General features: G+C 38.9%; 1 protein-coding gene across 4 annotated transcripts in view; it reads right to left on the bottom strand.

Annotated features, from left to right (window-relative positions):
- Abcb11 (ATP-binding cassette, sub-family B (MDR/TAP), member 11) overlaps positions 1–15,512 on the bottom strand; it is a 98,672-nt gene that overhangs the window by 19,815 nt on the left and 63,345 nt on the right. For all 4 annotated transcript variants that reach the window (XM_013518809.1, XM_013518807.1, XM_005393268.1 and 1 more), the window contains 3 exons: positions 12,521–12,685; positions 8,930–9,034; positions 8,677–8,838 (listed from right to left, as the gene is read on the bottom strand). In XM_013518809.1, the coding sequence (XP_013374263.1) occupies positions 8,677–8,838; positions 8,930–9,034; positions 12,521–12,685 (432 nt within the window). The remainder of the gene's footprint in view (positions 1–8,676; positions 8,839–8,929; positions 9,035–12,520; positions 12,686–15,512) is intronic.

Here is a 15,512-nt window from a genome sequence, read left to right as displayed (position 1 = left end):
TGCCTATTCTAGGTCTCTCATGAAGTATTTGTCATTCTATGTCTTTATTTTACTGACATCACCTTTTCAAGGTTCATCTACATTGTAGTGTATATCAAAATTTAATTCTTTTTGAAGGCTGGATATATTCTATTGTAGGTATATCCCACATTTTATTTAATTTAGGTACTTGAGTTGTATCATTACCTTTTGGCTACTGTGAATAATGCTGTTATAAACATTGATTTGTTCAACTCTATCCCTTCAATTCTTCTGTATATAAACTGAGGAATGGAATTACTAGATGATATGATAGATCTTGTATATAACAGTAGGTTCTTTTAAATGCTAAGATCCCTTAATGTATTTGAAAGCTAAATTTTAAAATATGTATTTAATAACAACTTCTTTGGAGTTCAGCTACTGACTGATATTACTTTATGGATATCAGAGCTAGAGCAGATTACACATGTAACCCTTAAGCATGGGTTACATGTGTCCCAGGCACCTATGCACTTGGCTCGTGATAATATTACTTATTATTCAGTAAAGATTAAAGTTTACTCTATAATTATAGTTTTGAAGTTGAAATTAGTAATGAGACACTACTTTGGTTCTCATTGAAGTTATCCTGTTCAGTGGTACAAAGTTACACACTGTCTTAATGAACAGCTGTTAAGTCAAAGTAGATGAACAGGGCCTGGGATGTAGCTCAGTGGCACAAGCGCCTGCCTGGCAAGCCCAGCGTCCTGAGTTTGATTCCCAGTACCAAAAAACAAAATAAAACAAAGGAGATGAACAAAAACAGATTCAGTCTCAGTATACTCAGGACCAGTGTGGTAATAATCTATACTGATGAAAAGTATTCTATGGTTTTAAGTCTTCATTTTCATTGTAGCTATTCACTGACCAAAGTTTGGTGTACTCTGTGTAGAAGACATTTGGGTGGGTACAACTATGTGACTTCTTAATAAAATGTAGAGCCTTCAGCATTTTTAAGATAAAGAATGTAAAACAACTAAAAATTATTAATAACCATTAAGTGCTCAGGCAGTACTATTCAAGAATAATGTGCATCTTTATACTATATTGAAGACATAAATGTGAGAATAAGAACTTGTGCTACAAAGAATACTCATGCATCACTATTAACTCCTTTGGAGACAGAGGTAAAATATGATTAAGGATTTCTTTTTTGTATGGTCATATTCATAGCAGTAATATTCACAATAGCAAAGAGATGAAAATGCAAATCTTCACTAATAGACAAATGACTAAACAATGTGATATAAATACATGTGCTAGCTTCCTGTTACTGTAACAAATACCAGAGACAATCAATTTAAAAAGGATTAGGCATATACTGGATCAATGTTTTGGAGGTTTCAGTCCATGGTTGGATGGTCCATTACTTTGGGGTTTGTGGTGAAACAATACGTCATGGAAGGAGTACATGCATAATGGAGAAATCTACTCACCTTATGGAGATCAGGAGGGAGTGGGGAAGAGGGAGAGAGCGGGGAGAGACAGAGGGAGGGAGAGAGAGAGAAAGAGCCAGCCCAATTCCCCTTCAAGGGCATGTCCTCCTTGGCCTAACTTTTTTCAGTGAGGCCCCACCTCTTAAATCTTTACCAACTCAGAATAGTGCTATGGGCTTGAAACCAATGCTTTATTAAGTGGGCCTTTGGGGGACATTTCAGTTATAAATTACACCAGCATACAATGAATATTTTAACCATAAAAGGAATGTAGTTCTAATACATTCTATAACAAGGCACTGAAAAATTATGTTAAGTGAAATAAGCCAGGAAAAAAGGATAAATTTTATATTATTCCACTTATATGAAGCATCTAAAGCAGTTAAATTCATAAAGACAGTAAGTAGAATAGTAGTTACCAGAGACTAGGGACCAGGATGGGAAGTTACTATTCAATAGGTGTAGAGTTTCTGTTTAGGATGATGAAAAGCTTTAGAGATGGATAGTGGTGATGGATGGACAACAGTGTGAGTTTACTTATTGAAATGAGAGTTAAGGACATAGAAAATCTATTCAAAGATGTAAAAGCAGGTACAGGAGGCCTACATAACCCCAAAAAGACATGACCAGAAAAGACCCTCACTACAACATATTATGGTCAAATTTTCAAACGTCCAAGACAAAGAGAGAATTCAAAATTTGCAAGAGAAATATGTGAGGACACAATTAAGGGCAACCCCTTTAGACTAACAGCATATATCTCAGCAGAAATCCTACAGGCTGGGGTGGGGTGTGTGTGGAATGATGTATTTTGAGTCCTAAAAGAAAATAACCGCGAACATCACAAAGAGAGGTATCCTTCAGCATCAAAGGAGAAATAAAGATCTTCCAAAATAAGCAAAAGCTAGAGGAATCAATGGTGACCAGATAAGCATTACAAAGACTATTTTTAAGTGAGTTCCACAACCAGAAGTGTGAGAAAGATACACGTGACCACCAATTTGATAGCATGTGAAAGCAGGAATCCCACTAGAAGACTAGATACACAATGGGGAAGTAGAAGAGAATCTGGAGTCATCGACAATAAACCATCAAACCACAAAGATGAATAAAAGAGGAAGAATCAAAGACTATTCAAACAACTTAAAGAAAATCAACAAAATGATAGGCACATATGTATACTTTTCATTAATAATTCTGAATGTAAGTGGTCTTAATTCTCTAATTAAACATTTAGACTGGCTGAAATGATCCAAAACCAAGATCTAAAATGTATTTCCTACAAGAAATTCACATCACCAGTAAACAAACATGCAGCCTGAAAGTGAATGGATGGAAAATGATATTCCAAGCAAATAGAATCCAAACTAAAGCAGAGCAGCCATACTTACATCTGACAAAATAAACTTTAAACTATACACAGTGAGAAGAGGCAATGAAAGTCACTGTATAATGATCAAATGACAATGTCAAAAAGAACATACAATGATTATAAATCTATGTGCACCTAATATTGGATTTTATACACCAAACACTATTAGACCTAAAGGGAGAACTAGGCTCCAATACAATAGTAGTAGGGGATTTTGATACCCTAGTTTCACAACTAGATCATCCAGGCAAAAATCATTTTAAAAGCATAAGAATTAAGCTACATTATGAATGAAATAGACTAACACATTCTCTTCATCGATGTATGAAATTTTCTCTAAAATACACTATATATTAGGCCACAAAACAAGCCTTAAGAAATTCAAAAAAGATTGAAATCATAGCTTGTATCTTTTTTGATCATAAAAGAATGAAACTAGAAATGAACAGCAACAAAACTTATATAAATTATACAAATACGTGGGGACTAAATAACACATTTTTAAATAAACAGGTTATTGAGGAAGTCATAAGAGAAATTTAAAAGTTCCTTCAAACAAATAAAACTGGAAAAAAAGCATACTAGAACCTATAGGATATTGGGCCAAGAATATAGCTCAGTGGCACAAGCACCTGCCTGACAAGTGCAAGGCCCTGAGTTCAATTCCTGATACTAAAACAAAAAAATAAATGAGCATATAGGATATGGCAAAAGCAGTACATTGAAGGAAGTTTATAGAAATGGGTGGCTTTATGAAAAAATAGGAAGACCTTAAATAAACAACATAATGATGCAGCTCAAGGTCTTCAAAAAGCAAGAAGAAAACACTCAAAAAGAGTATAAGGAAAGAAATGACAAAGGTCAGAGCAGAAACAAATGAAATAGAGTTGAAAAAATACAAAGGGTCAATGAAACAAAGATTTGGTTCAAAACTGATAAACCTTTAGCTGGGGTTGGGGGAGAAAATCTAAATGAATAAAATTAGAAATGAAAAAGACATTCCAACTGATACCACAGAAACTTAAAAAGATTACTTTGAAAAACTAAATGCTAAAATTAGAAAATTAGGTGAAATAAACAAACTTCTGGAACCAGCAAGAAAAAGTTTTCCAACCAAGAAAAACTTTTCCAGCCAAGAAAAGCCCAGGACTGGATGGCCTCACTGCTGAATTTTATCAAGAAATAACACCAATGCTTCTCAAATTATTGCACAGAACTAAAAGGGAGAGAACCCTTACAGACTCATTGTATGAGGTGAGAATTAGCCTGCTATCAAATCCTAAGGAGGATATAAAAAGAAGAAGGAGGAAGAGGAGGAGGAGGAGATTAAAGAGGAGGAAGAGAAGGAGAAGGGAAAAGGGAAGGAGGAAGTGGAGAAGGAAAACTATGGATCAATATCCCTGATAAACAAAGACATAAAAATTCCTTACAAATTAAAATCAACAGCACATGAAAAAGACAATATACCATTATCACATTGGTTTCATACTAGAGATGCAAGGATGGTTCAAAGTACACAAATCAATAAATATAATCACATAAATCAAAAGAGGAATTAAAAAATCATATAATCCCCTCAATATATGCATAAAACTATCTGATAACGTTCCTTCATGATAAGAGCCCTGGACAGATTAAACATAGAAGGATCATACCTCATCATAATAAAAACTACATATGACAAAACCATAGCTAACCTCACAGTGAGTGGGGAAAAACCAACAGCATTTCCTCTAAGATCAGAAACAAGACAAAGGTGCCTGCTGTCACTGCCCTCATTCAGTACAGTACAGTGGAACCTCACTTCATGAACTTAATTCATTGCACAGTTCTGGCTGCCAAATGAACTGGTTGCAAACCAAGTCAAATTTTCACATAAGGTTTAATGTAAATAAGGTTAATCTTTTTTGAACAGTGTTTTTAATCACAAAACTTAAAACAAAATACAGTACTATACAGTAAGAAGAAAGAGAACATTAGCACTGCTCGAGCTGACTTCTGGCTTGGAGGACAGAAAGGTGGGTGGGGAGCAGGTTATTGTTTGGAGGGAGGACCCCCCCACCTCCATGAGGACACTGGGAAGTTCTCCTTCAGGAGTTTCCTCTCTTCTTTGTCTCTGAGCTGCTGGGTCAATTTTGATGAAAAATCCTAATGTCACTTGTTTTTCTTCTGTGCTGCAGAATACATTATCAAATATTTATGTGATTCAGCACTGTGTTCATTACACTTATGGTGGGGTGGTGCTTCTCAAAGAAATCCTAGCATTCACTCCCTTTCTCCATAGTGGATTTTATCATATCACTGCCACCCTCCTCCCTGTCTTCCTCTTCCTTGGCGGAATGCTCCTCATCAAGTGCCTTCTGCTGCTCACTCTGGAGTTCAGCAAGTTTTCCTATGGTCAGCTCCTCCTTATGGTCCTCAACAAGCTCCTCTGTGTCTACGTCACTGACATCCAGACCCATACTCTTGCCCATGGACACAATCTCCTCCACTCTCTGTGCATCAAACCCTTCGAAGTCAGGTTCAGTCACAGATTCTGGCTGTTTCCTCCGGGCTGTTTAAGGCCTGGCACACGACATCTTTCCAGGCTTTGTCAGTGAAGTTGATGCAGTGGAGCACACTGAAATGTTTCTTTCAGAATTCTTCCAGAGTCAAGGACATCTCTCTAGTGACATTAAAACACCTGGTGAAAAGGGCTTTTGTGTACAATTTCTTGAAGTTGCAGATCCTTTGCTGGTCCATGCACTACAGAAGAGGTGTTGTGTTGTGCGGGGGACTTGACATTTACAAAGTCATACTCAGTGTCCATATCATTCACCACGGCTGGAGGGTGTGCTGGAGCACTGTCCATCAGAAGGCACCTTTCAGACACTTGGTTGGAAGAAAGATATTTCTTAACAGTGGGTGCGAACACCTCATGCAGCCATTCCATGAACAATTGCCCTGTGACCCAAGCTGTCACACTGGCCTTCTACATGATAGGCAGTCTGGCCTTGTCCATATCCTGTTCCTTGAATGCATGAGGGAGCTGGGAATGATTCACCAGTAGCGGCTTAATGTTCAGATTGGTGCTTGCATTCACACACAGCAAAAGGGTCCATCTGTCCATCATGGGCTTGTGCCCAGCAGTGCTTTTCCCTCCTGCGAGATATAGGTTCTGTTCTGCATCTTCTTCCAAAGAGCCATTTCATCGCAGTTGAACACTTGTTGAGCGACGTATCCTTCTGCCTTCATTAATTCCATGAATTCTTCCTTGTAGGCTTCGGCAGTGACCTTGTCAGAACCAGAAGCCTCATCATGTCTTATCACACAGTGGATGCCACTTCTCTGGAATGTATCAGAGGAGCCACCCTCTACAGCTTTAAATTCATCACTTGTTGCATCTGGACAGGGGTCTTTTTGCAGTAAGTCACTGTGCAACTTCCTGGCTATTCCACAGATCATTGCTTTACTAACACAATCACCTGCCAGCTGCTTCTCACTCAGCCCCACAGACAAAAGTTTTTCCACGTCTTCCAGCACCTGCGTCCTCTGCTCAGCTAACACCATTACTCCTTTTGCCACATCAACTCCTTTGATGACATCTTTATGCTTCAAAATAGTCTCGACTGTTGACTTTGCAATCTTGTACTCCAAGGCCAGCTCAGTCCCGCAAATAGCACACTCACACTTTTCTACAATTTCTTTCTTCAGTTCAGTGGTCATTTTCTTCAAAACCTTTTTACCATTCTTGCTGTGCACTTTTTTGTCACCTTCATTACTGTTCTGCACTTTTTTTTTTACCCCATGCTTTCTCTGCACTTTCTTTGGATCCGTACTGGATTGAATAATAATGCACAATACTGTATGAGCTAAAAAGCACACACAAAGGCTTCACAGGAGGTGTGAACAGGTCTGTGACTGTTACCTCAACTAGAGGAAGCCATGACCACGTGTCAGAGCAAGGAAGATGGCCACATTCGAGTTCACGAGAGGAAGATGCTTGTGGCTGTGTTTGTCACCCAATGCAGAGTTCAAGAATGGAAGCAAAACTTTGCTGAATGCTTCTGTTCATGAACAAAATTATTCAAGGACAAAAGCATTCATCACCAAGGTATTACTGTACTAGAAAGTTTAGCCAAAACAATTAGGCAAGAGACAGAAATGAAATACAAATTGGAAAGGAAGAAGTCACATTACCCCTGTTTGCAAGTGATGATTTCATACAGACCTAAAGATCCCACCAAAAGTCTATTAAAACATAAATTTAGTAAAGTAGGAGGATAGAAAATCTGCATACAAAAAGCAGTAGCTTTTCTACAAGCCAGTGATAAATTTGCTTAGAAAAAATCATGGAAACCTTCACAATCCCATTCACAAAAGCACACAGACACACACACATACACAGAGGAAAAAGCTAAGTTAGAGGAATAAAAGATCTCTGCAATGAAAATTATAAAACACTAAACAAATTGAGAAAGACCTTAAAAGGCAGAGAGACCTCCCATGTTCATGGATTGGAAAAATTAGTGTTTTTTCAAATGTCAAAAATACCCAAAGCAATCTACAAATTCAAAGCAATCTCCACCAAGATACCGATGACCTTTTTCACAGAACTGGGAAAAAAATCTTAAAATACATGTGGAAGCACTAAAGACCTTGAATTGGCAAAGCACTCTTCAGTAAAAAGAGCAAAGTGGTAGGTATCACAAAAGGTGATTTCCCTTCTTCCCATCCCCATTTACAAAAGCTGTGGGAAGGGAGGGTAATGGGGGAAAAAAATGAAGAATCAAGACATATTATCTACAGGTACAAATTCCCTATGATGAATGTGATCACTATGCATATCAAAAGAATACCCATAAAATTAATTTTAAAAGATAGGTGATTTCCAGACATACTACACCACTATAACAAATGTAAGTTAGTATTGGCAAAAAAATAGAAGCAAAGACCAGTGAAACAGAATAGAGAGCCTAGAAATAAATCCACACATCAATACCCAACTAACTTCTGATGAAGTTGCCAAAAATACCCATAGAGGAAAAAAAGCCTCTTCAACAAATTGCGCTGGGAAAACAGAATATACACATGCAGGAGATTGCAACTTGACCCCCATCTCTCATCTCATATAAAAGCCAATTCAAAATGGATCAAAGACCTTAAGTAAGATCTGGAACTCTATAATTACTAAGTAAACGAGAGGAAATGTTTGGGAGGGGAGGGTAGTATTGGGTTTTGGGAAATCTAAACTTCTGGGCCTGAAAGTAGTCTGAGAAAGGAATTTCGGGAAAATCTTTCTCAGTTGTATGTGCAGAGGAAATGCCCAATGCTGTTAACCTGTGACATGCACCATAACACTGATTCTAGGCTTCTGCTTCTGTTTTTCAGCATTATAAATGGTAGGAAATTTCTGCAATCCCAGTAGTTACTATTCTAGACAAAAAATGCAAGTGATTATCAGACTGTCCCATGGTAAGATCACCTACCCCAGTTAATATACCCCAGGTTTCCCCCACTATAGTCTGAACATGGCCCTCCAAAGTTCATATTGAAGCCTAATACCCACTGTGGTAGAATTAAGTGATGGGGGCCTTTGGGAGTTGATTCAGTTATAAAGACTCTGCCTTCGTGAATAGGATCAAGGCCATTTATCCTAGCCCCTTAGATCTTTCCAAGGTGAAGATGCAGAGAAGGTCCATCTTGGAATCTGAGAGAATGAGCCTTCACCAGACACTGAATCTGTGGGTGCCTTGATCTCAAACTTCCTAACCCAGAGAGCTATGAGGAATAAATTTCTATTACTAATTACCCAGCAAAAGTATTTTGCTGTAGTGCCCTAAGTGGACTAAGACAGACAGAGCTTACCCCTTGAACTTGGGAAGCATCCGTAGCAAGCCTTGTGGCCAGCGCCCCGGGGCTATTTCTGAGGTCATCAAACCAACCAATGTCTTGCCCTAGCATTGCCTTGAAACCAAATTTACGCAGCCTTTTTGTGAGGAGTTCTCCAGATTTAGCAAAAGTATATCCCTAAAACATAAAGAAGGAGTCTTCAGTGAAACTTTAAAATAAAAAGGAGGGAAAACAGCTACATCACTTAATGAAAAATAAAATTCCTTACCTGCAAAAATTGGGTGAAAAAAGACACACAGCCCATTGTTACAAAAAGTAGGCACACACCATCAATCTGTGCCCTCTGCTCCTCTTTATCAGGAAGTGAAAAAGTCTTTGGGAGAGAACAAGCAAGGAAAAAAGAAACTTTATTATTATGAACAGTACATGATAAATACATTCAAATATGTTTAAGTAAAAATTCTCTTAACACATACATTTGTCCAAACCTATAGGAGTACACTAAGAATGAACTTTAATATAATGGGTGATCTTGAAGTGTTAATGTAGATTCATCAATTTTAGCAAATGCACCTCAGCCCAGAATGGCAAAGAGTATTTGAGAAATCTCTGTACCTTCTTCTTAATTTTGTTATCAAACTAAAAAAAAAAAACCTATGGTGCCATTGTTTTCATTCTTCCTGAAGGGCACTCAGCATCACCATGAACTACAGAATTCAGATTTAGCCCATCTAGCTCTTATTTTATTGATAGAAAACAGAAGCTCAAAATGTCAAGTGTGCACCTAAATTCCTTCAGCTAGGAGTTTTGCTTGGACAAGGAAATGCCTATCTTCCAGCCTCCAATACAGTGGTTTTCTTCTGGGCATGTTCTTTTGGCTTCTGGCATTTTCCATCTTCTCAATTTTTCAGTGTTAAGAAAAAGAGTACTTAGCTAATGTAGAAATCTGTACAACTGTTCTGTGATATTGAGCATCTAGTCTATCCACAGCTTTTTCCCACAATGCTGTGCTCCATGAGTTCTTGGTACATTCTTATTACTGACATGCAGTCCAGTGGGCTACCTGTCCATAGACTCCTGGGCGGTTAGACTGGCTGGAGTTCAGGAGCACATCTTCGCTATTTTTGGAATAGTAAATGTGCTTAAGGAAAAAATAAATATCCATTAAACTTGCTATGTGCCAGATGTCAAAGGTGTGGCAAAACTTTTAACTTAAATTAGGATTTCCTTAAATTAGGATTCTTGAAACAGTCAATTTTGGTAGAGTTTTTCTCCCTCATTGCACAGATGAAGAAACTAAGTCTCAGCAAAGATAACTTCCTTCTCAAACAGGCACAGATAGTACAAGCAGAGACCTACAACAAATCCAGGTCTAGCTAACTCACAAAGCTCTGCTTTTGTCTAGCATGTTACACCCAAATTGCAGTAGTTGTTACCCTTGACACATTTCCCAAGTCAGACAGGCACAGGGAAGGTGAAACAGATAGATTATGTCTTATGTGGCTACTGAGGCTCAGCTAGGTGGGCATTCGGCTCCTAATAGTGCTCAGTCATTTGCCGGCCCGTGTCCCACAATGTGATCTCTCCACACCACACGTGTAGATGTTGCCCTGTAGGTATATCCAGATGAAACAGAGCGAGGAAAAGCAGGCCCAGGATCACAGCCTGTGAGAGGAGAGCATCAGGAGTGATAATGATGCTGAGACAAACAGAAAAGCAATCTTCTTCATTAGCGAGGGAAGATAGTGGTTTGCTGAGCAATAAAGAGGAATTCTCTTAGAGCTTTTCGTCGTCTTTCACTTCATGATTGAGGAAACTTAGGCCCAGAGAAGTGGGCACATAGGATATGGTAAGCAGGTAGCAGAACCGGCTTCAGAGGAAAGCTGTCCTGGCAGGGAATTCAGGACTCTTTTGACAGCGGCTCATAAACATGGTTTGGGTGAAGTTGTGTGCATATAAAATTTATTCTGGGGCTGGAGATACAGCTCAGTGGCACAAGCGTCTGCCTGGCAAGCGCAAGGTCCTGAGTTCAATTCCCAGCGCCAAAAACTAAATAAATAAATAAAATTTATTCTGCTTTTACTGGTCAGAAAGAATAACTAGCAAAGAAGCTGGCATTCTGAGTTTCCTTTAAAAAGCAGACATAGAGGATGCAGGCTTCTATCTTTTCAGATTCCCTCCATCCCCTCCACCTGCTAAAACTGCCTCATTATCACTGAGATTCACATTCAGAGCCCCTCCCTGCCAGGGTGGCAGCTTTGGAGGCCAGGGAGAGCCAGACCTTCCTGCCCTCCATCCCTTGCCCAGCACCAGTAGCGGTGCCTAGGAGATAGCAAGTGATCTATTCGTATCTGTTGCATGGTGGATGCGTTTTTATATTTAATGTTTGTCTTGAGGAAATTACCATAACTGACATGGCATTCTCAAGTCTCTAACATGGTGTCTAACATAACTCTTTTGAGTAAAAGACTATGACTTGATGTTTGGATGTTATTTACTAGGAAATTAAGGAACGTAAATGAATTACTTAAAGGATGTCCAGCATACAAGGTTGTTGCACCAGTAACCAAGGATCAGTTTCCTCAAGGTCCCTTCTGATTCCAGTTTCCTACCTCCCTGCAAATTACTACACAATACTCACCACAAGGAGGCAGTGTGAAAATTAAAGTACTGGCTAGGGACCTACACAACTGACTTGATTTTGTGTGTTGGTTATCCAGGTTTTTCTGTACAGTTCATGCCCATAGGAATATTTTTATGGTCAGGACTTCTATTAGAGAGGTGATGAGAGATGGAGAGGAATGAGCTAAGACATAAGCTCTTCTCACTAAGCTCTGCCAAAGTGGTACACCGGAGAATCCTTTGGATGCTTCACCTTGAACATGTTCCTAATGTTCTTTAGGCTCTAGGCTTTTTTTCTTTGTTGACTTCACTGGGTGTGTAAAGTGTCCACTAAAACTATGTCATCATTTTGATGACTAATTTTCCAAAATAAGACCAATAATAAGACTTCTCAGAACCTGACTCTCTAGTCAGACTTGCTAGGACTGAGTTCCAATTCTGACACTTGCTGTCCTAAGTTCTCTGAGCTTTGATTTGCTCCTTTATAAAATTAGAATAATAAGACTCCCTCTCTCACTTGGGTCTTAGGACGCATCAATGAGCTATTACACATAAAGTGCTTAGATAATACCTTGTAAAGGTTTGTATTTATTATTATAGTAATAAAATCCAATAAAGAATAGCAAAACTCCTAAGAGTAAAAAGTAAAGTAAAACTTATCTATCTCTGCCTATTTTTATTTCTTTCTTGCTTTTCCTCACTTCCCCTGCATGTTCTCATTTTAGTACAATCAGTAAGAGAACAGAGAATTACACCTTACATACTAACACCTGCTGTTAAAAGACAAACTCTGTACCTTAGCTATTTAGGAAGATTAAAAACTGCCCTGAAATCCTTTCATATTATTCAGCGCACCTGCTTTGCATTCTGATTTGGTTTGCATAAGGCTAAGCTTCCCTATTCAAAGTGATTGTATTTTGTGCGTGTATGTGCTATGAGCTGAATCCAGGACCTTGTGCAGGCGCTCAGGGCATGAGCTACACCCACTGCCCCGAGGGTAACTAAGCGCATGATAACTGCACGAGCACCCTGGGAGTCCATTCAAGAGTGCTCAACCTTACCTTCTCACCTTCTGTGTGGTAGAGACTCAGTGAAATTTTCATCTTTTAGACATGAGGAAAAGGACCTAGCAAAGAGCTAAGTATATTAAAACAAAGAGTTGACCTAGCAAATATGCTAACAACCACTCATACAAAAAGAAGTGAGGAGAATAAAGCTTTTCCAGCTGCTTGCTTACCCCGAGAATCTGGCTGAATAAGAAGGCATATAGGGGCGTGACTGCCCCATTGACGGCTGCACCCACGGCTCCTACCACCATGTAGGGCCATTCTGAAGCATTGAACTTCAGAATCCTTCTCACTGGGGCAGGCTCAACTTTTTCTTCCACTGGAATGTCCTTGTTCTTGAGGGAAAAGAGGACAGCATTAATCATCCGGATGTACATACACATGTCTTATACTGTTGTATTAAATAGCAGGCCTTTTGGCATTCAGATATAAGGGTCATGGATTGATTGGTTCTGAGCAACTCCAAAGATCTATCAGACATGGTGGCTTGTTAGTTTCTGAGGAATGGTTTGAAGTGTTTTACACAGTGCCATGCTTTGGAGGGGACAGACTCTTCAGGACTGTGCAACTGATGGTAACTTTAGCATTCTCATTTTGCAGTCACACATGGGTTAATACAAGGAGTAATACAGACATTGGATCTTTGAAATGATAGCTCTTAATTTAAAAAACTGCTACAGTGTATATGTACATATAAGGATTTAAGAAATTTTCAAGATGTTTCTCATAAATATCAATGTTCTATAATCACTAGATAATGCTAAAGTTCTAAGATTATACTAAAGCACTAGGCTATACCACAGCTCCAGGGCAGGCAGCATATCTGCAACAAGAAAATTTAAGCAATTCCTTAAGTGGTGCCAACAGTTATTTACTTATTTTCAGTAACATTTCCCTTAATTAGTGCCCCAGAAGTAAGTGATATTTTACATGGATTTCTAGGTTGACATTTTTTCACAAAGAGTGAAAATTAGTATTCGCCTATTCTGATTTTTAAGTTACTATTAAAGTGTCAGAATTTTATCTTTTCAAAGCCCAGTATTACGTATTGAATCCTATTGTTTTGTCCACGATTTTTCTTTGCCTTCAATGTTACTCAATGCTCAATGTTTAGGCATATTTATTTAACAATTTGTTTAATTTGTTATTCACTTTGTTTGATAAGCATTTCTAGATGGCTTATGTAGATTTGGATCAATTTGTTTTACTTTTTCTATTAAAATACACTAAAATACCTACATAAAGCTAACTATAAAGCAATTAATGATTCCTCTCATTTTCTAATACACAGTAATTTCCCCTTTAGAGAAAGATAACAGGATACATAACAACAAAGATCTTCAAAAACTCACTCTGCTTACAAAGTCAAGGACCACATTTCCAATTCAGTTTAAATGAAAGGCTGGTCCTGTCCATTGCATTATAATTCAAGCCAAACAGGATCAAGGAAAGCAGCTCAGGCTGGTGATGAATGTGCTATTACCTCCATTTCAAATTCTCTCTTGGCTGCCTTGAACATTTGCATTTTGCAGTTACTGAGCAGTAATTTCATCATTCATTCAGCAAACCCTCCGTCCAATTATTTCATCTCTGACAGCTTACTAACTTCAGAGCATCCATGCCAGAGAAAAGGAAGGTGCTTGGGAAAGCATGAATGGAGCAGAGATAGAAAGAAGGGGCTCTTGGATAAGTCCCCTGGGGTCACCAATGAAATGCTCTCTGGGCCTTGATTACCTTATTCTTAAAAGAGTTGGACTAGATTGTTCCAGGGAGATAGTCTTCCTGGAGCTATCATATTTTTGCATGCCTTGTGAGCAAAGGAATTGATTAGCTTTGTTCTGATTATTTTTTTTCAAGGGCGCCAATACAGGAAACAGCCTTAGAAGACTGAGATGGTGTCGTCCCCAAGCACTCGCTCAGCTGCCCATCACAGAAGAAAGGCTCCTCCAGCCCAGCCTTCTTCTTGTGTGCCTTACCCCAGTTCTTCTACTGGCATCACCTGGCCCTCTTCTCTTTCCTGGTGAGGATTGGGGATTAAGCTAGGGACGGTGCAGAAATGCTGGACTGTGGCTACTGCCACTGCTCTGAGTGATGAAGTCCTTCCTCTCTGCCTCAGGGCTCTTGCATATTCCGCCAGCGTCCATGAACTTGTGTCGGGCTGACTAGAGAGCTTGTGACAGAGCAAAATATCAGACCCTTTAAAGTTCTAGACAGTAATTGGGGTCCACACCTGGATGCTCACAGACTCATGAGAGTTGATGATTAAAAACACAAGTTTCTGGGAGGTCTCGTCACCAGAATTCCAATTTAGGAGGCCTTCCATGTGAGTCACATTAAAATTATTCCTCAGGCAATTCTGGTGACCAAAGATTGGTTTGTGAGATGGCAGTAGTATATCTCCAGGCTGTTTCCTACCACTAAAAGTTGAGGGTTCCATAATTCTACGTTGTGGATATGACAGCTGTCGGGGACTGTTGAGGGCTATGAGTGTGTGAGGGTGCCTCCCTGCTCCTCGGATCCTGCCTGGTCACTGGTGACACGGAACTCCAGCTCCTTCTGGAAACACGGCCCCAAAGGATGGAAACGCTCCTGACCTTCTGATACTCACAGATATTCCTAAGCCTAGGCGGCAATGCCTAAGAGATTTTAAAACAATAGGAAGTATATTTTCTCCAGTAGTTTTTGTCCCAAAATAAACCAACAGAAAAACAAATAGTTCATTTGAATATTTTTAGGGCCAGGGATATAGCTCAGCAGCACAATGCCTGCCTGGCAAGTACAAGATCCTAAATTCAATTCCCAGTACAAAATAAAATAGTATATATATATATAATATTTTTTCTTTTGTCTCCCTTTACTCAAAATTTTGACTTCAAAGAAAACTGATTCTTAGTCCCCCTACCAAATGCAAAGGTCAATCACCAATGATGCAAAAAAACTAGAAAATTGGTTCCCAAATGATGGACTTTTGATTGAATTTTATCTGATACAATATAAGAATAACAGAAAACTATAAAAATATAACTAAAATAATTCTGCAAAGAAATAGTTTATGTCTAATTTTGCAAAGCTAAATATAAAGGGGAGATGAATAAATTAACAGAGATGGGGGCTGGGGATTTAGCTCAGCGGCAAAAGTGCCTGCCTGGCAAGCGCAAGGTC

Source organism: Chinchilla lanigera, unplaced genomic scaffold, assembly GCF_000276665.1.
Source record: "Chinchilla lanigera isolate Chin_1 unplaced genomic scaffold, ChiLan1.0 scaffold00048, whole genome shotgun sequence".
Classification (NCBI taxonomy): Eukaryota; Metazoa; Chordata; class Mammalia; order Rodentia; family Chinchillidae; genus Chinchilla; species Chinchilla lanigera.
Note: the sequence above shows the minus strand (reverse complement) of the source record. Positions and strands in the feature narration are given on the sequence as shown.